At 47.0% G+C, this 24,365-nt stretch overlaps 2 protein-coding genes across 2 annotated transcripts in view; both read left to right on the top strand.

Moving 5' to 3' along the window:
- Positions 1-258: 258 nt before the first annotated feature.
- LOC135821850 (uncharacterized protein K02A2.6-like) lies at positions 259-1,569 on the top strand. The gene has a single exon (XM_065334847.1). The coding sequence runs from the start codon at positions 259-261 to the stop codon at positions 1,567-1,569; it is 1,311 nt and encodes a 436-aa protein (XP_065190919.1).
- Positions 1,570-3,396: 1,827 nt separating this feature from the next.
- The window catches only part of LOC135821340 (uncharacterized), a 31,903-nt gene continuing 10,934 nt past the window's right edge, over positions 3,397-24,365 (top strand). The window contains exons 1-9 of the mRNA XM_065334403.1: positions 3,397-3,680; positions 8,474-8,558; positions 9,009-9,113; positions 11,000-11,262; positions 12,115-12,193; positions 13,043-13,219; positions 13,419-13,595; positions 20,310-20,525; positions 24,039-24,212. Of these exons, the coding sequence (XP_065190475.1) occupies positions 3,672-3,680; positions 8,474-8,558; positions 9,009-9,113; positions 11,000-11,262; positions 12,115-12,193; positions 13,043-13,219; positions 13,419-13,595; positions 20,310-20,525; positions 24,039-24,212 (1,285 nt within the window). The 5' untranslated portion in view covers positions 3,397-3,671. The remainder of the gene's footprint in view (positions 3,681-8,473; positions 8,559-9,008; positions 9,114-10,999; positions 11,263-12,114; positions 12,194-13,042; positions 13,220-13,418; positions 13,596-20,309; positions 20,526-24,038; positions 24,213-24,365) is intronic.

Consider the following 24,365-nt stretch of genomic DNA (forward strand, 5'->3'; position numbering starts at 1 on the left):
CCTGTACGGCCGGCATTTTGAGCTGCTCACGGACCACCAGCCGTTGGTATCAATCTTCCACCCGAGGAAAGGCCTGCCTGCTATGACCGTAGCACGTCTTCAACGCGATGCGATGTTCCTGGCCGGACATGACTACACGATCATGTACCGCCAAACAGACAAGCATTGCAACGCCGACGGATTGTCACGCCTGCCGGTAGGAAATCCTCCAGTTCCAGATACGGCAGAGGAAGCGGTCAACATGTTCTACATGGACCAATGCGAACAGCGGAGCAGATCAAGGAGGCAACAGCCAGCGACCCGCTATTGCGTGAGGTCCATCGCTATGTGCAACAAGGTTGGCCGAAGTCGTGCCCAAGAGCAGAGCTACAGCAGAACTTCCAACGCCGCAACGAGCTCAGCGTTAGCAGCGAGTGCTTGCTATGGGGCAATCGCGTCATCATTCCGCCGGACCCCCGGAAAGCTGTCCTGACAGAGCTTCATGAAGGCCATCCAGGAATGGTACGAATGAAGGCATTGGCGAGAAGCATCCTCTGGTGGCCGGGCTTTGACGGCGACATAGCAGACGCAGTCAAAGCATGCCTCGGATGCCAAAGTGTCCAGAGCGAACCTGCTGCAGCACCAGTGCACCGATGGAGCATGCCAGACCGCGCGTGGCAGCGCGTCCACGTAGATTACCTTGGTCCATTGCGGCAAACGATGTGGCTCGTCATTGTCGATGCCCATTCAAAATGGCCCGAAGTCATTCCGATGCCTTCCATAACGTCTTTGGCTACCATCGCGAGTCTCAGGACAGTATTCGCCAGATATGGTTGCCCAGACCTCATCGTCAGCGACAATGGTCCACAATTTGCATCTGCAGAGTTTGCCGAGTTCCTCGCCTCGAACGGTATCGCTCACAGACGCTCAGCGCCGTATCATCCAGCGACGAACGGCCAAGCTGAAAGGTTCGTCCAGACCTTTAAACGGGCAATCCAGGCAGTACCACAGTCAACACCTGCACAGATTGCTGCTGACCGGTTCTTGATGAGCTACCGCCGAGGAGTCCATCCGGCTACAAACACAACGCCTGCGAAGCTGTTCCTAGGCCGTCAGCTACGATCACGTCTGGATTTGTTGCGACCGTCAACGGCACAACAGAATGCCAAGACGCCCACCGGAGAGCCTCCTGGCAAGGCACGATCCTTCGAGGTTGGAGGCGCCGTTCTAGCACGTGATTACCGGAACGCCAACCATCCCGGATGGATCCCAGCGACCATACTCGAGAAGCTTGGGTCTCGTACGTACATGATTGTCACCAGCCAAGGCGCACAGTGGAAGCGACACCTGGATCAGCTACGTGCGGGACACCCGTCCTTCATGGTGGATGAGCCGACACAATCTGTGGCTGCACCATGTCTCCCTCCAGTGCAGCACCCGACCGCAGCAGAAGCACCCGAGCCTGAGCCGGCTGCAGTGCTACAACAGCACGAGGCTGACGCTACCAACGACACAACTGACGCCTCACCGACTCCGACTCTACGCCGATCGCTGCGGACACGCAAGCAAGTGTCTCGCTTGGGCCTGTAGAAAGTAGAAACAACCCCGGTCATGTTGATCATATCGGAACTACACATCCATGTATGTATGTACCATTTTAGAAGGGAGGACTGTGGTGTTTGTAACCACAGACATTGTGAATCACCTGAGGGCCAGACTATTGTTGGTAATGCTAGACCTTATGGAAGTGTCGAATGACCGCACTTGGCATTCATCCATTCCTGCATACTAGCTATCTCGTGTGTTTGGACTACCTCCATTATCTTCCTTTTATATTGCTCTACTCTGTAATATTCAACCAGTTGCGTACTGGACAAGTGAACTACGGTTGTGCTTTGTTTTGGGTGTTGTGAGTCACGGACTAAAACACTACAATTATACTCACACCAGCACATCATATGCACATCGTCCAAATCTGGCGTTTTCTCCAAGTACTTATTTAAAAGGGGCGCTCCGGGAATTTTTTCGGTGGTGCGTTCTCTTCATGGGGGCCTTATATGGCCCCCAAGGAATGGGGAATCGCGGAAACTAGACCCAAAAAGTCGATATGATTATGAAGCACTTGGCCCTCCGGCTAGCTCCCTGGCTTCATATATCAACTTTTTGGGTCTAGTTTTCGCGATTCCCCATTCCTTGGGCCCATATATATATATATATATATATATATATTTTTTTTTTTACTGAATTCCACAGTACCATCAGATGCTGCACAGCGGGGCGATGGCATATTGGATGGAAGTGGGGGCGGGGCAAAAGTAACTCCTCCGACCAAAGGTCTCGGAATCATCGTTACCCCTGTGCGCCGATACATAGGAGAAAAGAAACATGGTCATCCAAGAGGGAAGCACCGGCTGTGCAAACGATAATGGGGAGAATTTGGGATTGAGATAGGACAAAACAATAGTAAAAGCAGTGCACCGTAGGAAGATGGAGTGAACTGATAATCGGATTTTAAGGCTGAGCGAAGGGGATCAAAGAGGGGTAGAAGGGAGCTGGAGTGCGGTCAGAATAATTAGGCTGGTGTGTTGGCAGAGATCATAGCCTGTCTGTGGCCCACTCCCACTTGCTGTGCCGCAAGTGGTCGTTGACGTTTTTCTTGAACGTGTGCATACCTCTGCGAGAAGGGGGAGACTGCAGAAGGGTAGGTGGGAGCTGATTCCACGTTGCGATGAGGGAGTGGGGAAATGAGCGGAGCGTGTTGTTTTGTGACTGAGGAGGAAGAATACTGGTGAGTTGTGATGGATGATGTGTTGCAGATCTGGTTGTCTCACGAGTAGACATGCGGCATTGCGGTGCGGCTGCTGATGGTGGCAGAATGGCTTTCACCATTTCCGGACCCTCCACAAAGTGCAGCTTGTACAGAAAGCAGAGCCCTGCTACGGTACGGCGAATGTCGAGGCTCGGGAGGTATGATCCATCTCCAATTATGTGCAGGGCACGGCGCTGGATGGCAGTGAGGCGGGCCAAGGTGGTGGGGGCTGCGCTCATCCACACCAGCATGCCATACTCTAACACAGGGCGGACAAAGCCACGGTACACGATTGCCCGGTGCTTTGGGTCTAGCACAGCATATAAGGCCCCCATGAAGAGAACACACCACCGAAAAAATTCCCGGAGTGCCCCTTTAAGTTCGCATGCAACACATATATACACGCCTGCCCGTCGTACTATGATGTGCGTAGCAATTCCTTATTGTTATGACCGCTAGTGCCCTCATAAGGACTTAGGTGGTACTCTTAGGACTCGGTACCCTACACCAATTGATTGCACAAAAGGGTTCGAGGCCATCAGTGATCGTGTCAGGATATGTGCTGCTTTGCTCATTGCTTCTACCAAGCCGGGCAATTTCATACTGAGACTTGTTGAAGACGAAGCTTGTTACACTTTTGTGTGTATCGTGAAGACCAGACCCTACTTGTTGAATTATACCTTGAAGATCCTTTTGAACTAATCTTTTGAGCTCGTTGTTGGAGCCGGGCAGAATAAGCACCATCGCAATCTGACTGTTATCGTTCTGGTCCTGGATATTTGTCTAAAAACTGACGAAATCAACGCGTTGACTTTGCTTTTGAAATCGATCCGTCTGCCTAGGCCAGTGCTTGGTGGGAACTTCTGCTGCGACCGCATGCGACATGGCTCAGGTAAATGTTGACTTGTACTTTCCTTTGGACCAGATAGCGCGGTTTGTTTGTTAGGAAGCGTGTTTTATTGACTGCATAATTTTTTTAATGATGATGCAGAGAAAGAAAAGCACTCAAGCATTGCACCCGGGAGGCAAAAATGAACTCAATCCCTAGAATAGGCTCAATGAGGTCGTGCGTAGCAGTGTATTTGTTGCTTTGACTTGGAGTGAAACAATTGGCATAGTAAATGGTGAATTTGAACTCAGATGGTTGTATCAGGGCCGTAGCAGGCGGTCCGGCAGGTCCGGTAGCTGCCGGACCATTGTTCGGCCAAAAAAAAAAAAAAAAAAAAAAAAAAAAGCAAAAAAAAAGCAGGAGCTCACACATGTAAGCAGCTCAGGATGTCCACCCATGATGTGTGCAATAAGTAGAGCCGTAGTGAGGTATATAAGTAGAGGTAGTACATGGTGATAGCAAGAGGATATACTTTGAACTCTACAGTAAGATCGGGCGCCGAAGAACACCTCGCCGAAGAACACCCAGGCTGGAAAACCGGCAAAATTTAAGAACAGTCCAGGCTAGAATTATCAGATTTAAGAACACTTTTAAAATTGTATACATTGTACATGTATGGGAGGTGAGTACATGTCATGTACACGTGTAAACAGTAACTGCTACATGTACAGTCATTCCTATTTACGACACCCACTAGTTTAGAAGTACTACATTGCACTACATGTACATGTACATGTACATGACAAACGTCATGACGTCACTCAACTCGCCGCGCGCGCGTGGGAATAAGAACGGTCTGGCTAGAATCTAAAATTTAAGAACTTTCCTAGGCTGCGCTCGAGCCCCTGCGTTCTTCGGCGCCCGATCTTACTGTAGTAGTACATATCATGTACATGTTGTTGCAAATACCATGTACATAGATCCATGTGGGTGTTGTCCTGTACTTTATGACCTCCTACCATTCCTCCATTGCAATGTCCTTTCTCCTCCTCCAAGGGACCAAAGGTCCATTTTTGGTTCTTTTATCACATGCGTTTAGATACTGTTGCTATGCCTTCATAGGCTTCAACAAGTTCTGTTTGGACGGACACAACATGCTGATGCCCTTTTTCCTCACTCATGCAGAACATCCTTCTTCCTTTTCTCGCCCTATGTCACTCTGCATGGTCACGATTACATGCATGTACATGCACGTACAATCATGTACATTTTGTACCTGTACATGTACCGGCATATGTCACGGTAGGACTATTAGGAGTGTGGGCTCGGGGGGGGGGGGGGGGGGGGGGCATCGAGTTCGGATCTTGCCGGACCAACCAAAATGGGGCTGCTAAGGGCCTGTTGTTGATGGTTGTTGTCGGTTGTTGTTGATGGTTGATGGTCAGTTGTGGTCTCACTCGCTGAATGTGCAGTATGACCTGGTTGCTTTGGTGGACCTTTAGTTATAACTCATTATGATGTAATTTTTATGGCCCTTCACTACAATGGAGAACTGCTCCATGAAAAGGAACCTGGTGCGAACGTACACACAACGTGAAGAAGAAAAAAAGGGTGACATGAAGAGACACGGGCAAGAGACGATAGTGCGGAGATATTGTTGTTACTTTATTTTACTTCACCAGAATTACAGGCAGTAGAATGCCTTCTCACTAGACCAGGTCTAGTTCTCACACATGATGATAACGAGAGAGCTTGGAAGCTCAGGGCCCTACGCTATGCTTTCTTGCCTTGATGACCTAGACAAAAAAAAGCATAGGGATGTTTTTTTCAGGCATAACCTGGGATTCGAACCCGCACTATCGCCCTGCAAGCATCCCCTGATACACTTCGCATACATACTAATTCTTCCAAGTTGCTTCACGTTATGATCTTGCATTTCAAAGCCCTATTTGAATATTGTGGCCAGCCGTCTTTGATGGTGCGGTACGGTACGGGACAGGTACGGGCGAGGGTAATACGACACCGTCTACCGCCTTGATAACCTTTTTGTATGTATTTATATCATTATCTCATGGCACATCATGATGACGGCCAGTAAAAACTGAGACAAGGGTGAAAGCCAACCACAGCAGTAAAACAGATAAAAGAATACAAATAAAAGGCAAAGAAGGCAAAGGAGGAGACAAACCAGCAGGATATACATGAAACCTATAATTGAGCTAGGCAAAAAAAAAGCATGAGGATGTTATAAATTTATCAATTCTCCTATTTTTTTTTAAGGCATCACCTGGGATTCGAACCCGCACTATCGCCCTACATGCATTCCCCGATACACTTCGCATTCATACTCATTCTTCCAAGTTGCTTCACGTTAAGATCTTGCATTTGAAAGCCCTATTTGAATGTTGTGGCCAGCTGTTTGTGGCCAGCTGTCTTTGATGGTACGGTACGGGACAGATACGGGATATCGCCAGGCGTGACACAAACAAACACCAAATTAAAGCTGTGTGGACCCTGGCTAGCGCCAGACGTTACTTCAGTAACGTCTGGCGCTAGCCAGGGTCCACACAGCTTTAATTTGGTATTTGTGTGTTTGTTTGTGTGTTTGTGTCACGCCTGGCGCTATCCTGTATCTGTCCCGTACCGTACCGTACCATCAAACACAGCTGGCCACATACAGCTGGCCGCAATATTCAAATAGGGCTTTCAAACGCAAGATCATAACGTGAAGCAACTTGGAAGAATGAGTATGAATGCGAAGTGTATGGGGGAATGCATGTAGGGCGATAGTGCGGGTTCGAATCCCAGGTTATGCCTTAAAAAAAATAGGAGAATTGAAAAATTTATAACATCCTTATGCTTTTTTTGCCTAGGTCATCAAGGCGATAGACGGTGTCGTATTATCCTCGACCGTACCTGTCCCGTACCGTACCATCAAAGACGGCTGGCCACAATGCATATTCAAATAGGGCTTTCAAATGCAAGATCATAACGTGAAGCAACTTGGAAGAATTAGTATGTATGCGAAGTGTATCGGGGGATGCATGCAGGGCGATAGTGCGGGTTCGAATTCCAGGTTATGTCTTAAAAAAAGGAGAAATTTATAAGAATTTATAACATCTCTATGCTTTTTTTGTCTAGGTCATCAAGGCAAAAAAGCATAGCGTAGGGCCCTGAGCTTCCAAGCTCTCTCGTTATGTTGGCTATGTTTCCGTATCCAGCTATATGTACATGTATGTACTGATATTGCGCGCCGTTCCCAACTGTGTGCCACTGCATTACCGAGGAGAGTTCAATACTTGGCCATTGACAGTCTTTCAGAACTAGAACTAATATGGAAAGTTCAAACGTAGCAACCTTGTAGTCTGCAGTGTGGATCGTCTACCTGCATAATGATAGTACAGTGTTATGGGTTGGTTTTCGTCAGGGAGTCGTAAAATAAAAAATAAAATAAAAGGTATTTTACGACTCCCTGGTTTTCGTGTTTGATCATCGCCATACATGCAATCGTGAAATAGGGAATAAGCTTGCATTGATGCTGTAACATACCTTTTTTGTTATTTCGACCATGATTAGGAATTTAGATGCACCTCACACACACACACACGCACACACACACGCACGCACGCACACACACACACACACACACACACACACACACACACACACACACACACACACACACACATCGGGGGAAGATCATGTTGGGTGAGTCACTGTCGAAAGGAGGCTAGAGTCGATGGTCCTGTCGCACAGTCACGATTCTCTATAGTACATCTTTGATAGATCTCACGCACGAACGAAAAATCGTCCATAAAACATATTTATGGCGTCTTGGTCTTGGTATGGGTGTACTTCAGTGTGTATCTGGCCTTTCATGAAACATTAATTTTGTCCTTTTTGGGAAGGTTTTCTCTAGTGAAGTGTACCAATCGCACGAGAGTAGGAGGAGTATGGAGATCCCAAAACAAGTTTGAACTCTTGATTCATGTAGTATACCCAAGTGCAGGGATGTAATGCGCCAGTTGGTGCTCATATGGAATGCTTCACAATCTCTCTGATGGCTCTTCGACGGAGCCCATTTGTATGTGGACTCTTTTCCCTGTTCCTTATTTGGAATTGATGGTGTTATGCATTAAACTCGGATGGAGAGGCAGGGATTAGTGTTATGCCAAGTAAAGGACCAAGGAACTACAAATCACGCTATAATGTCCTCTAACACCACCAGTTACTTGACAATCAGCTCATGCGATAACATTGCGCGACACTGGACGATGATGTGACGTTCTAATGCTGCCAATCAGCTCTACTAGAGCACGCCTTGGATGAGCACGCCAGCAGCCGTCTTCCAAGTTGGAAGTCTGAGTTGGAAGGTTCTAAGTTTTAGTCGAAACATAGGAGGGGAAGGTGCACGCAACCAGGACAAGCACAAGCTGAAATAGTCCTGATGATTGCTTTTCAGCATGAAACTCTGAGTTGAAATATACATTATTTTGTTTGGTATTTTGTTCGGCCTCATTTCCTCTGTGCTGCGCCACTGAGATCACAAAGGACGAAACAGTTCTGCCTGCAGATTGAGTATTTTGTTTGATTTGTAGTCAAGCTCTGTATGTCGGAAATTGAGCACTATGACGTCAATGTTGTTCTATGCATGTAGGCTTGTATGTGTGTATGTATATGCGCATGTATGTGTGTGTGTGTGTGTGTGTGTGTGTGTGTGTGTGTGTATGTGCGTCGGTGTGTGTGTGTGTGTCTGTCTGTGTGTGTATGTCTGTCTGTGTGCGTCGGTGTGCGTGTGTGAATGTTTGTGACTATGTATTCCAATGGAAATGCCTTTCCCTGCATGTCCGCATTAGATGACACAAAGCACAATGCAGCTAGTGTTGTTAGTGATAGCGCTGGCAACTCATGTTTCCATGACGAGCGGAAACACAAATGAAGGTGAGTGCTCAATCTTCAACTGTTAACTTAACACCGTAGAGAAAATAATTATGCAGTTAGACCATTTTCCAGATATGTCAGAAATTCAGGAGGTGCACAGTTTCGGGACTGTTCAATTCCTTCACAGAGTTAGAACAAGTCGTATGCGTTGACGATGTTGTTTAGAACGACAAAATGTCTTGAAAAATAATATTATAACAAAATCTATCTACATGTATGTGAATCATGTTGGCCACTCTTGCTCTATAAATCAATAATTATAAAGGATCATCTCCATGTGAAGTTCATCCGCAGTCCGTAGAGGGCTCAATTTGCCGAAAGCAAAGAGCGGAATACACAGACAGACGGACGAGCAGTTCTTTATTCGTAACTCTGAGTTTCACGGACTGACTCGATCATCAGACGTAAAATTGCTACTGACCTTGTTGTCCATTGTCTCCTGTTCTTCAGGATGTGGTGACGCAGTAACATTTGAGGAGGGCTTTGGGGGCTATAAAAACGCCTCAGACACACCCAACTATTGGGAACGTACAGAATCCTATATGGGAAGGCAAGGTAAATTCTTCTAGCGTTACTTCTGTCGTCATAATTGCTGCTGCTACTTTGCACAGTACAACCTGGTGTAAGGCCGTTATCACACTGCGTTTGTTTGAGTCGCGTTTGCGTCTGCGTTTGCGTTTGAGATTGGAAAACGCAAGACGTGATATCATACTATACTTGTGATTTTCAGCGTTTGCGTCAAAATCTGTGCGCGCGGGAAAATACAAAAATGTGGGGAATCGATCTTGAGGTGGCCGTGGATGTTGAATTTATTTTCCTGAGATCGAGAAGTGTTCTGTTTCTGCTCCTATGTCCTTTGTCAGTGGCGCTGGGGGAATGGGAGTCGATGGGAAGACTGCAGCCGTTGCGTTGCCTGTGTTGGGGTGGCAGTTCCGTTGTTGAGGCACATCGTCCAGCTAGGCTAGCCGTCGCCAACTAGTCAGCACAACCTCAGCCACGAGCTCGCATCAGCTCCATGCCTCGCGAATCCAAAATCAATCAGTACATGTAGTAGAAGTACCCTCGCCGGCCTCAGCAACTAGATGGAAATGAAGATTTGAAAAGCACACTTGAGAATCACTTGAAAACACTCAAAAACAATGCAGGAAGTGCTGCGATAAAGAAAGTCCGATCTGCGTTTACGCGATTCGGTTTTGACCACCCCCTCCCCCCCCCCCCTGGTTTGCGTCTGCGTCTGCGGCTGTGCGTCTGGAAACCTTGGCGCTCGCGATAACGTCACGTGATGGCATTTACTAGGCGACCGTCAAAAACCGAAGAAAACGCAGACGCAAACGCGACTTTTGAACGCAGTGTGATAAGGGCCTAAGCGACCTCTGTGTTTAGCGACCAAGTGCTCTTTGAAGGACCGTTTTTCAATGCACCGACAGTACTACACAGACATTCTGGGACCTGGTTCTAAAAGACCACCTGGCTTTAACAGCCGCTTTTGCTTGCACCGTGGGGTGGTCGCTTACACTAGGTTTTACTGGACATTCTCTGGCTCAGTAGTGATAGTTGTAATGTTTTGGTGGGATGTCCACAATCCCATGGTTTGCAGACGAAGCCGTCTAGAAATATTTTTCATTTGAATTAATTCAAATTCGCAGATAAATACATCTAGAATAATAGAAACTCATGAATAGCATAGGTTGCATGCTTTCAACCACAAGATGAGAATCAGCTCGTGATCAAGGACATCAATCGAGTGTCGGTGTTTGCAAGGCGAACAGTACAATCCTGTACTGTAAATATACAAATTTTCGGCAGCTATTTAATTTCGGCTGTATTCGGCACCGACCCTAAACGCCTAAATTAAAACGCCGATGAAAATTTTCACAGCATCTGTCGCACTATACCATGCTCTCTACCCCACGCCGAAAATAAATCGCCGCCGAAATGTCAAAAATCGTGAAGTGCCGAAATTTTGTATATTTACAGTATGAGCATGGTAACTCAGGACGGCATGTAGTCGTGACAAAACCTGCTATGTCAAAGCTTGGAGCTAGGTCAAAAAGGAGTTCGTCACAAGATGCCTTTAACAAAGGTGTAACTTCCATTGGGCGACTCCCTTTTGTCTCCGAACTCAAATCCGAACATTTTGCAGACTTTCTGCATTTTCTACAAATTTTCCGCCTGTTATAATTAATTTCATAATTCAGCCTCCGTGGGCCACAATCCTTTTCGGCCACATTACATTTCATCCACTATAGCCCTCCTGCTTGCACTGTCATACTGCAGCATATAAATTCAACATTTCAGCTGCCGAGGGTCCGAGGGTCACGCCGAAAAGAGACGAATATTCAAAAGATGCGCCGAAAGTTTGTTGCTTTGGAGTATCCGCTTCCGTTGTCATGATGTTCTGTCATGATTTCCTGAGGTATTCCATTTGTGCATGTTTACAGGGTACTCCCTGACTACGGAGTTTCAGTCCACTGCTGATCGGTATGCCATACTGGAATCACGTGGTATCAAACCAAAAGAGAACGTGTCCTGCAATCTGCAGTTCTGGTATTACGCAGGCCTTTCCGTCGACCTTCGAGTGGTGGCTTCACCAGTCAGGAACCTTACAGCGTTTCCCCAGACCATCTTGAATCAGACTCGCGTGGTGGAGAGTGGGTGGGTGAAGATGACTACCAGGTTCATCACCCTAAGTCGGCGACACAGAGTAAGTATTCTAGGATACTGAGCCAGTAATAAATGTTTAAAAAAAGAGAGAAGAAAACACACGAGAACGAGTTATGCGGCAACTATCGCACTTTCTGACCATTTATCATCTTCTTACAGTCGTGGATAGTTGCCGCGTAACTCGTTCCCGCGTGTTTTCTTCTCTTTTTTTTTACAGTCAGTATTTGGTCTCTGTTGTTCTGCCTTGTGTCAGTATTAGGCATTTCCCAAATCGGCCGGCCGAAAAATTCGCCGAAAACTGTGGTTTTGAAGAAATCACCGATCTTTTGGCTGAATACTAGTATGCATTTTTCGCACTGAATTTGCCGAAAATCGATGTGTTTTGTGCCTCAGCACTACGGTATGCAAATACAATCCCTGTAACCATTATGCTGCAAAAGGTGACTGTGACTTAAGGCATTAACGAAATCGGTCAGCAGGAAAAGATGACGAAGTCAATGGCTGTGAAGAAATAGCCGATAATTGCGCCGAATTTGCAAATTTTCCACTGAATTCGCCGAAAATCGATGTTTTAGTGCCTCTAAAGCGTGGAGCAGGTGATTAATGTTGTTCCTGTCACATTTCGAGTTGTTCTTTGTGTAAAAATATAAAATAAAATAACTACAACAACAGCAGCAGCAGCATAGCAACAGCATAGCAACAGCATAGCAACAGCATAGCAACAGCATAGCAACAGCATAGCAACAGCATAGCAACAGCATCGCAAAACACAACAAAACAGAGCAACATACAGCAACATAAAGGTGAAGAGGTTGCGAGATAAGATATCTTACCATAATCACAATTGGGTTATGGTGAATGTTCACAATCCTGTTTGTAAATTTTTGTGCAGGTTTCTTTCACGTTTTCAGACCCTTTTTCGTTTTCCACAACACGCTCGGCCGTCGACGACATCCAAATGTGCTGTACACGTACGTATCATTATTACAATGTGTCTCCTTTCCATGTTCTTCTTCTTGGACAGTGAGTACTTCAAACATTATGAAGGGTGAAGGCATGCAGGACAACGCACAATAGTAAAGGCGGCAAAATGTTGCCGTAAAAAACAATTGACCTGTTTTAGCCGCAAGGTTCAAGTCTCGTCTTCAAAATCAAATTTCAACCAGTTCCGTGCTTCAATTGAGCATGGAATGGGATTTTACGATTATAATAGTTCACAACGGTATGAAATTATAATATGGACCACAGCTGCAGAATTGCCTTCTAGTAAAGCCTTGTGAAACTGGACGTAGTGCATGACTTCAATGCACTTTATCCGCCTTCGGCAGTTCAGTTGAATATGTTGCGCAGTGAATGGCCCAGTACACGAACAATCCGTCTTGTGTACGGGCTTTCACCTTGACAACCCAACCACCCACTTTTCACCCAGCTTGACGTTTGAACCATTCTCACGAGATTCATGCTCAAGTCTTATCACTTTCTGCCCAGTTCGAATTCTAAAGCCATTATCTTGATGTAGAACGTGAGCAGTTACACAGAAGAATCTGTTTCTACCCGCGGTATTAGTTTGAAGTCTTTCATGTGCTATTTACTTATCATCTTCTTCCCATAACGTCTCCGATACTTGTGCAATAATCAGATCTCAAAGCACGCAGTTCACATGCACTATTATACACACAAGTGACAAGAAGTGAGATCATTATGGAAAGAGATTTGTGGACTGCGTTTTGTTGTTTAAATCACTGATCTTAACCATAGATAATAGAAACACCCCCTGATGTCCGCTCGTTTTATTGCATCCTTTCCTATATTCTATGCAGCATTTTGCCTTCTGCCAGTGATACGCAATGGAGTTGCTCAAGGCCTGCCGTCACCCTTCAGCGGCAGGTTCAGTGAATATAAAATCTCGTGCAATCATGGATACGTTTTGACAAACGATACCTATGACCGCATATGCAGAGACCCTTCCGGGTTTACAGCGCCGCCGACTTGCGAAGGTTTGTTGCTTTGTATGTGTGTGGGGGGGGGGGGGGGAAAGACCGTATCAATGTATGTTGGTGCATGGCTGTTGCATCCCTTTAGTCTGTAAAATACCGTCTTTGTTTAATACTCTATCTGTATATTTCGTCTTTGGTTTCATTCCAAGGAGCTGCATTCACTTGCGCCCACTGCTTTTCTTTATGTCATTCTCTGCAGTATTTTGCCGTCTACCAGTGATAAGCAATGGAGTTGCACAGGGCTTGTCGTCAGCTTTCAACGGAAGTTTCAGTGAATATAACATCACCTGTGACCAGGGATACGTTCTGACAAACAACACCTATGACCGCTTCTGCAGAGACCCTTCCGGGTTCACAGCGCCGCCGACTTGCGAAGGTTTGTTGCTTTGTGTATGTGTGGGAAAGACCGTATCAGAGTCGATGGCTTTGTTAGTGCATAGCTTTTTCATCCTGGGATACTGAAACTACCATAGGTTCCTGCGTTTCAGAACACTCTACTCATGCCGTCGTTTACGCAGATGTGATTATCATCAGCTACATTTATGATGGCTCTTCCACGCACTTCTTCAAGCAAGCAACAGTTTGGGGAGCATACATGATGCAGACATCACCGGTCAACCGTCTTTAATTTTTCATCATTCTGCGAGAGCCAAGCGTTGGCTGGGCGAAGAAATCACTGCCTGTTCACTTACTTGGTCCGCGTCAGCGATATTGTCGCTTATCTTTCGACAATTTGAACTTAGACTTTGGACATGAACGCGTGCACTTGAAGTGATAAAACTTGGTACGATGGACGGTAAGGTATAGAATGACAACTAGCTGCGAGGAATTTATTGTCCAAGGAAGGATTCCTACTTTTTTCGGTCCTCCTCGTCACTGCTCTCAGCGCTGGCGACAAATATTTTTGCTCGGGATCGACTCTCTTGCTTTTGCAAGCTCATCTCTCTTCCTCTCCGCTGCCTGGCTATTTTCTAAAGAGAAGTCGATCGTGACGGTCGCCTTCTCTACAGGACTTCGCGTGGGCAGCACGACACCCTGTGTGGTTCAAATCAGACGCCGTTCTTTGCAAGATTTTATTTTGAACGACGACGACGCGTACAGTACGAGTCGTACTTGCAAATCTCCACAACGCGCTGGATACTCCGAGCGTTGAGCTGGAGGTAAGGGAGCTGCGATCCCAGCTTGATGAGCGATCCCTGAGGTGAGCGATCTCGGCCGTTCAGCAAAATGGAGCTGATTCCGAGTAGCCGATTACTTTCTTGTGGCTTGCGCTGCTCTTGCCTGCACAGCGTAACAAGATAATCTATTTTGATGCGGCGCTGTATCAATCAGAATCACCCACCTGTCGCTCTCGAAATCCACTCGAACTCTAGCTAGACCTTTCAGGTACTAGCAAACTAACTTGCCAACCAAAATTGGGATGAAATGGGCTGCCAAGTAAGCATTGGCGACATATAAACAAAGCTCAAAGATAAGCGACAATATCGCTGACGCGGACCAAGTATTAGTATTATTATTATTATTTTTTTTTTTTTTGTATATCTAGAGTGCGGATGCAAGTTTTTGCGCTCCGCGGTCGAGTTTGTTTCACCGGTGTAGCTGCCTTCGGCAGGACCGCACCTACACTGATTTGTTCTAGTGTTGATGTATGACTCAATAATATGGCGACTAACGAAGATATGGACTTAGCTCTGCTGACATACGAGGAGCTGCTCACAGTTGCCCGAGCTACAGGACTGGCCAACCCGGAGACAATGGGCCGACAAGACTTGGTTGTTGCCCTTCGCAAGGAAGGACTAGGAATACGGAAGTCACCAGACCAAATGGTAAGCGACCTGCTCTCCACTTTTCAGCTCCTTAACGAGACTATAAAAGGCATGGCTTCAGAAATAGAATGTCTTCGAACGAGCAAGACAGACGCCATTGTCTCCTTGCAAGTAGAAGTTGCTCAACTGAAGGGAGTAGTAGAGAGAATGCAGTCCACAAATCCCGTACCCGTAGCGTCCCCAGCTTGCACTGACCAAGAGAAATTGTACAGTAGCACTGCAAGGAAAGCTGCCTCACCAACAGGCACACACACCAGCATGGACGGTAGTACACGTACTACTACAAGAAGTAGTACCCCAACGGCCAGACCTGACCTGCCCGCCAAACCTCAAACGCAAGATACAAGCACAAGCGACAATGGGTGGCAAAACCCACACCGCCGCCGCCCTGCACAAGCCGACACCAACATTACCGGTAGTCCACTGAAACGCACTATCACAAGCCAGTTCACAAAAGAGCCAGCCCGTACCAAACGCACTGACCTTCAGGGCGTGGAGCGGGTGAAGCGCACGGCTTTCTACCTTGGCAATGTAGACCTTGGATGCGATGCTGCCTCAATTGAACTGTGGTGTAAAAAGAAAGATATCGAAGTTTTTCACTGCTCAATCTCAGAATCACGGTACTTTGGTACAGCTTATGCCCACCTGGTTGTGGGAGAGAACTGTGTAGACAAGATCCAAGGGCCTGGTTTCTGGCCTGACAAAATTAGTATCCGGAAATGGAGGTTCCACACTGATCAGGCTGAATCTGAACAATGAGTAAACCAACACCTCAACTTGACCCTAACGCAACACCCTTCTATCCTTCAACGCCCCTAGCCTCCTTTGCCGTAGCCTGTATCAATGCACGTTCCCTTAGAAACAAATCTGCTGAGCTATCCGACTTTCTCACGACCAGCTGTCCCCTTGTTGTTTGCATAACTGAAACCTGGCTGTGTCCACAAATTTCCCTCTCCTTCCCAGGCTATGAATGTTTTCGAAGGGATCGACCCACCTCCGAGAATAAAATTAACACCAACGACTTCCTGGCCTATGGCGGTGTTGCTATCTTAGTAAAATCAAGTGCATTTGGTCCTATTACCCACCGTACAGACCTACATCTTCCGCAATTCGAAGCTACCTGGGTAGAGATATCGCCATCCACTGGAACCTCTGCTTGCCCCTCGCGCCAGCAGCCCATCCAAATTGCGGCTGTCTACCGCCCACCGTCCACCGACCCGTCGGTGATAGATAACTTTTACGCCTCGTTTCAAAGCTGCTTGACTAAAATACGGACCCCTGGCTCGCCAGTCCTCATCATGGGAGATTTCAATGCTAAATGTTCCACCTGGTATGGAACAACAACAGACACTGCAGGCCACCACCTTTCATGTCTTCTTGACATGTTTGCCTTGCAGCAACACGTCACATTCTCGACCCACCGCTCCCACAAAGGCAATGAGGCTGCTCTGGACCTGATGATCACTGACACTGCAGCCAGCATCTGCGATCCGCGTCCCTCAGCCCCTCTCGGTCAGTCGGACCACTCAATTGTTCTCGGCCGTTTGTGCATCCCGACATGTACCGCATCACCACCTGCACCCAACACTACACTGCCCTCCCATTCCTTCCAGATACCTGACTTCAGTCAGTTTGACATCTCCTCCATTCTTCCCACTCACCTAGTTGCTCTAAATGAATCCATTGCTAATTTGAACTGGCATGCTGCTCTCCAGTTGAAGCTTGGAGATCCAAACCGTACTGCTCCAGCATTTTATGACATCCTTCATGGTCTATGCTCCGCTTTCCTACCCACCCGGTCACGCTCTTCAGCCCCTAGACGACGTACACCAAGTCCCCCGTGGCTGACACGTGCTGTTAAAGCTCAGCTGAAGAGGAAGCGAGACTCGTACAGCTTGTATCGCAAGTATCCTACCCCTAGCAATCACGAGCATTACAAGTGCGAACGTAACAGAGCACGAATCCTATCTAGAGAGGCTCACCGCCAGTATGTGTCCTCCATTAGCACTAACCCCTCATCCATTATTGCATCCACCCCTAGTTTGTTCAAGTTTGTTAAGCAGCTTCGTTCGCCGACCCCTGTTGGAAACCCTATCATCACTGAACTCCATGAAAATAACACAGTACACAACGACCCTACCCAGATTGCCAATGCTCTGAATCGCCAATTCATCAGCTTTGGAACACCGGATGATCCTGCATGGTCTCTCCCTGGTATTCCACACCACGGGCTCCCAGCACTACCCTCTTTTAGCACTACTCCCACCGCCATTGCCCAACACATCCGTCGCCTAAAGCCCAAGAAGGCGGCAGGTGCAGATGGCATATCCCATGAACTGCTAAAAGCCCTGTCTCCTAGTATAGCTATCCCTCTCAGCCTAGTTTTCAACCAGTCCTTCGCCACCGGAATCTTCCCTGATGTCTGGAAGGCAGCTGTGGTTGTGCCTATTTACAAGAATAAAGGCAGTAAACTGTCTGCATCCAATTACCGGCCGATTTCACTCCTTTCCACCATTTCAAAGCTCTGTGAACGTGTGGCATTTGGCCACTTATACCAACATGTGAACCCGGTCCTTGACCCGTCACAGTCTGGATTTCGGCGAGGCGATTCGACCGCCTGGCAGTTGCTGAGGCTTGTGCAGAAGCTATATGAATGCAAGGATCAGAAGCAATTTAGCCTCCTATGTTTTTTCGACCTCAGCAAAGCATTTGACACTGTCTGGACAAGGGGTCTCCTCCATAAGTTAGCAGCGTTTGGCGTAGCCGGGACGTGTCTGCAGTGGCTCACCAGCTATCTCACTGAACGTCGACAGAGTGTCCGAATTGGACATGCCCTGTCCGCCCCTCTAACAGTCCACTCTGGAGTGCCCCAGGGCTCTATCTTGGGGCCTCTATTGTTCATCGTATACGTTAGTGATTTGGCAGGTTTGGATCATACCTCACTCTACGCGGACGATACAGCGCTCCATATAACCGAGCCAGGCTTATTGCAAGCCTGCGACTCGCTACAGTATCACATTAATCAAGTTGTGCGCTGGATGTCGAAGTGGAAACTCCGCCCCAATGTGTCGAAAACGGCAATCCTTTGTATCCCCCCACGACCCTCCAGTGACCTCACCCTCCTTACGACTCGGCTTTTTACTTTCCCTGATGATCCCATTGCTATCAACATTGTTAAAAATCACAAACACCTTGGTATATTTCTTGATGAACACTTGTCCTGGGATTCGCACGTAACCTATATTGAAAAGCGAGTTTGCTCCGCGATAGGCTGCATTTCTCCTCACATCTCCCATCTACACCATGGTTGTCGAATACAAATTTATCACTCTTATGTTCTTCCTTTGTTTGATTACTGCTCTCTCGTTTGGTCCTCCGGTCTATCCTCCGCTCTTATGCATCGGTTAGAAGTCACCCACCGTAAATTACTTCGATTAATATTTCGCATGCCCCCTCTGACCTCCTCTCAGACGCTATACATTTTGGCTTCCTCTTCCCCTCTCTCAGAACGCTTTCCCCACTCGGCATGCAAATTCATTCACCGTATTAAGCTTCAACTTGCTCCTCCTCATGCACTTGCGTATTTAAGCTGGTTCAATAATAGCTCGCGTACTAGATGTTCTCTCCATTTCCCACTTGCCAGGTCATCGATCCTTTTAAAATCCCCTCTGTTCAAGTCCTATTCTCATTGGTCTCGGCTTCCGCAGGAGGTAAAGTCTCGTGATACCTTCGCTGCATTTTGTTCCATTCTGCCCGCGCCTAAGTTGAATTGAATTGAATTCGTTGTTTTCCATTGCTAGCCTAATCTTCATACTGCTCTCTCCAGGTTCCTATAGTACTCCTTTTGTTTTGTTTTGTTTTCTCTTTTTCTTCTCCTTCTTTTTCTCAGTTGTCCCCACCATGGTTGGTTAAAATCGCCCGCATCACATGCTTATTGGCACTATGTCATCGTGATTGTGAAATAATAATAACAATAATAATTATCCTGTTCACTTTGTGAAGTAAAATAATGAGTACCAAACCAGACACAGTATCATACTGCAAAGGCAGAAGAGAATAGCTAGATCGTTTTGGTAATATTCAGTGTCATGCACCTGACTCCAACAGTTGGGGAAGGAAGGATTATGAGCGTGTTGGTGCACGATTTTTCACCGTTTGAGCCGCTAGAACGTCCATCAGCCACATGAAGATGTGTGTATTCTTGAGTTATGTTAAACCACAATTATGGCAACATGTAGGTGAAGTCACTTGCCATGCCTATCTGTGGAATCATTATCTGTCATGTGTGGAGTCATTATCTGTCATGTGTGTGTCATTATTATACTAGTACCGTAATGAAGTTGGTTGCTCCAACGAGGAGCACACGCTTCTTGCCGAACTTGACACTTGACTGACTCACGACTGCCATCCGGAGCACACCAGGAGCACGTCGCACCTTCCGCTCGGCAAACCTGAAAGAAAGCACCACTCCCTCGTAATGTCGCGTATAAAAGCCGTTCTTATAAAATATTCCTTCAGAAGCCGATGTGAATGCAAGGCTTCTATTCAAATCATGTAGTTGCCCTTGGCAACTCCGAACGCGGCAGTGAAAGCAACTTTACGTAATGCGAAACCTCTCTATTATGCCGACCATGTTGGTTACACGGCCCAAATGTCATGATTACTTTCTATAACATTTACTTCAAAAACTTAGAAGTTGCGACGTCGGCGGTAATAGTCATGAAGTTGATTGTTCCAACTAGGTTTGCCGAGTGTTTGCCGAGTGGAAGGTGCGACGTGCTCCTCGTGTGCTCCGGATGGCAGTCGTGAGTCAGTCAAGTGTCAAGTTCGGCAAGAAGCGTGTGTTCCTAGTTGGAACAACCAACTTCCTTTACTTCACAGTCATGATAAGAGACAAACAAAATAATGCTGTGAGCCGGCGCTAAGACACCGCTGTGAAGAGGCGAACAGACATCAGCTCGCCGAACCTACGATCAATAGCTCTGTTGTGCGTGTTTGTTTCCTGCTGATGGCATACAAGTGCAGTACTCAAGAAGCACAAAACTGGCTCTGGTGCAACAGTAGGCGCGGCATGGGTCATTGTGTCCCAACGGAGACGGGAAAAGCACTGGAAGAAGGGTGACAACACGAACTGTGTACATGTAACTGTTATGCGTGCGTGCTGGAATAATTCTATATTTTGTTTGCTATGAAGTTTCAACTGGGTGTTCAGTTGGTACGAAAGTGCTTACGCACGCCACTCGGTCTTCTCTTCTTTTCTACAGCCTTTTGCCCTTTGCCCGCTATACACAATGGACAACCGCGGGGCTTAGGCTCCTCCCACAGAGAAATTCATATCGTATCCTCTGCAGGACACGTATACAAGTACAAATATAAGCAATACGTCGTACTGTGCAATCATGGATACGCGGTCTTTAACAAGGACTATAATCGCACCTGCCAACATCCGTCAGGGTTTACAGCGCCTCCCAGCTGTACAGGTTTGTTTCTTGTGACTTGTTGACAAAATACTGTACCAGAGGGGAGGGGAGGGGAGGGGAAGAGTTTAACAGTTCTCTCAAGGATTGCCGTAGCTTGGCTATGTGCATGAAACGCAGCGTTACATCGGAGATCTATCCGCGTGTCACTGCTCTAGTCGTACCTTTGTGGCATTTCTCCAACCTTGTGATGTTGAGCACTCTAGGCAATCTGGGAACTCTCGCTGCTGATAGTATCAGACTGTGACAGTGAGAATAATATTCTTGTTGTAATGGTGAAGTATGAGCTGCCAAAGTAAGTGGCATGGAAATCCTAGTTCCAGGGCTTACTATCTAGTGCTACAGTCTTTGCAGAGCAGGGATGATTATTTATCCTGCATCGCATCGCAGTTTGCGATGCAAAATCGATCTACTGCTACTCAAAAGTCACCATGACTCGCAGAAAACTGCGATACATACAGACTGTCCATGCCTAGCCTGCGCTTAGTGTCAAGTAGCATGCATACAGTGCAGTGTATGTGGTGCAGGCACTCAATCTGCGTGCACATGCATGATTCAGTCGGTTTTTTTGCAAATGGGCCTTCAGGCATCACTCTCAAGAAGGACAATGTGGTAAACACCCAACCTTCAAAGAAAAATGCTAATCAAAATCAAAGAGTGCTACAGAATTGTGATTTTGTATAGCAGAAACTGCTATACAAAAATATGACAGTAAATTCATCCCTGCAGAGAATCGTATCATACTTCCCCTCCTCAATGAAATATTTTCCCGGTCCAGGAGAGGTCTAGATTCGTGCACCCGATCTGGATTTTAATTTTTTTTCCCACTACTTCATACATACTTTACTCTGAATTACAGATGGAGCGGACTCGCTCCCTTCTATTTACACTGCAACGTTCGAACACATTTTCGTAGTTAAAACAACGTTTCGGCATATAGCCCTCATCAGGTTTGCAATGATGTGCACTCTACAAAGGAGCAGCAAATATACTGTGCTGTGCTGTGTTTGCGCCAAATGTGTCAGCTACAAAGGTAGCGAAAGGGATTGGTGATATATTAATATCCAGATACGATATATTCACAGTAGTGCCCAGCCAGCATTAGACTGGGACCCGGTTTTGTACCGTCCACGGGCAAGTTAACCAGTCGTGAGAAATCAGAAGTGGTCACCTCCGTAGAACGGATGGCCTACACTTTGAGATGGCAGCAGGCGCGGCCTCAGGGTGTGGACCAGCCAGAGGACGACCACGATACCGGTACCGAGTGTGATCGCAGGCTGTGGAAGCTAAAGAAGCATGGCTTCAAGCAACCGCCCAGAATGAGCCAGGATGGGGAAAGAAAGATGGCCAACTTCAAGGACGAAGTTTTGGCAGCATATGGCAAACAAAGACCTCCCAAGCATAATATGACGCAAGAGGAACGCGACGGACTGAGAGAACTTCGTCATGACCCCAGTGTAGTGATAAAGCAATCGGACAAGAGCAAGAAGCTAGTAGCTATGAAACAGGAACTCTACCTGGAGAAGGCAGAGGCACTTCTGTCTGACAGCACTATGTACAGAAAAGTGGATCTAACTATCACTGCGTATGAGAAAGAGGTTAAATCCATACTGGAAGAGCAATGCACGAATATGGGTCCTGATCTTCTGACTGCAATACTCCCTCATGACACACGATTCCCGGAACTATACGGTCTTCCAAAGGACCACAAGCAAAATTTGCCCCTCCGACCTGTTGTCTCTGCTTGTGACAGTCCAGTCACAGGAATTTCGGTGGTTCTCGAACGCATATTGCATCAACTGCTGGCATTTGTCCCATCGCACCTCATCAACACCAAAGACGCGCTAGACAATATCCGCACCACATACCCTGGCCTTAAAGCACCTGCTGGAACGATTCTGGCTACGATGGATGTGGTGGGTTTGTATCCCAGCATACCGATCGAAGAGGGCGTGAATGCCGTTAGTGACGTGCTAGAGCAACACTATAACAGAGTTGATATGCTCGGGCTGAGCGTGACCCAAGTCAGGACACTACTGAAGTTTGTTCTGAGTCATAACTACTTCAGATTTGGCAGACAGATCTACCACCAGCTAGATGGGGTTGCTATGGGGAACAACCTGGCACCTCCATTTGCCATCCTGTTTATGCACACCATTGAGACACGACTTCTTCAGGACTCACCCTTCCAACCTATTCTGTTCAGACGATACATCGACGATATCATCATCCTATGGACACATGGTAGGCAGCGCCTTCTGGAGCTCATAGAAAGATTCAACGCCAGCCACGAACGTATCAAATTCACGCATGAATTAAGTTGTGACAGTGGCTGCATAGACTACATGGACGTAACGATCGCGGTTGGGCAAACCGGAGAGCTGTCATTCAAATTGTTCCAGAAGGCATGCAGTAGTGGCCTACTGGTGGATTATTCATCGGCGGTTCCTCACCACATCAAGTTAGCCGTCGCTCAATCTCAATTCCTAAGGGCACAGCGACTATCGTCTAACCCCATGATGCAAGCCGAGAGCGAACAAAAAATACACAAACAACTGCGCATAAATAACTACCCAGACAGTATCATATCGGAAGCAAGGGAAGCTGCCAGGAAACCTCGGCGTAGACGACGCGGTAATCCCCGCTCTGCCTTCCTTAAACTACCGTTCAAGTCCGATGAAGTACACCACCATGTGAACAAAGCAATACGGAAATACAAGTTGCCGGTACGTGTCGTATACGAGCACTCGGGCAGCCTCAGGCGTCAACTGTGCCGTTCGGCGCTGTTACCACCCAAGTGCGTAAACGAGCCCAACATTACTGAAAAAAGACGAAGAGGACGTCCACTAGGGCCTTGCATTACCTGTCAGTCTGGAGGCGAACGAGTATGTATGACAAAGAATGTAGTCTACGAATTGCAATGCAAATGGTGCCGGGAAACGTATGTAGGGGAGACGGAACGCTCCTTGGAAACAAGTATTCGGGAGCACAATGGCGAGGCACGCCGTCGCACTCTCAATAAGCCATGGGGTGACCACGTGAGCGACAAACATTCTGGCGAGAGTATAGCTGCTGCGGATAGTGTGTTCTCGGCTGTGTCAGTCCTGGCAAGGGCAGGCGACAGAGCAAGCAGAAAACTGCGAGAAGCTGTTGAAATCCGCAACTTGCGGCCGCAAGTAAACACTAATGCTGGCTGGGCACTACTGTGAATATATCGTATCTGGATATTAATATATCACCAATCCCTTTCGCCACCTTTGTAGCTGACACATTTGGTGCAAACACAGCACAGCACAGTATATTTGCTGCTCCTTTGTAGAGTGCACATCATTGCAAACCTGATGAGGGCTATAATATTATGCCGAAACGTTGTTTTAACTACGAAAATGTGTTCTAACGTTGCAGTGTAAATAGAAGGGAGCGAGTCCGCTCCATCTGTAATTCTGTATGAAACTGCAGGAGGCCTCACCGCTTCTAATACTTTACTCTGTTGTGTTTTTGCTTTGCAACGCACAGCTATCACTTGTAAAGATCCTGCCACACCCCGAAATGGCAGTAAGAACATCCAGGGCCTCAGCTACAACAGCCATGTCAACTTCACCTGCGATGAGGGTTTCAATCTTATCGGCTCGCCAAAAGCTACGTGTACCGGCCAGGATAAGTGGTCGTCTGCTGCTCCAACATGCGCACGTAAGCTTCAAATGCATCATTAATTAATTCAGTCATTCAGCTCTCTTTCTATTTGGAAGAGATTATAAAATTACTAATAGCGAAATTCTCGCTAATGTGCAATGGACTCCCCAAATGCTCATAGATTGAGGTACAGATCTGTGTCATTTAGGG

Source organism: Sycon ciliatum, chromosome 7, assembly GCF_964019385.1.
Source record: "Sycon ciliatum chromosome 7, ocSycCili1.1, whole genome shotgun sequence".
NCBI lineage: Eukaryota > Metazoa > Porifera > Calcarea > Leucosolenida > Sycettidae > Sycon > Sycon ciliatum.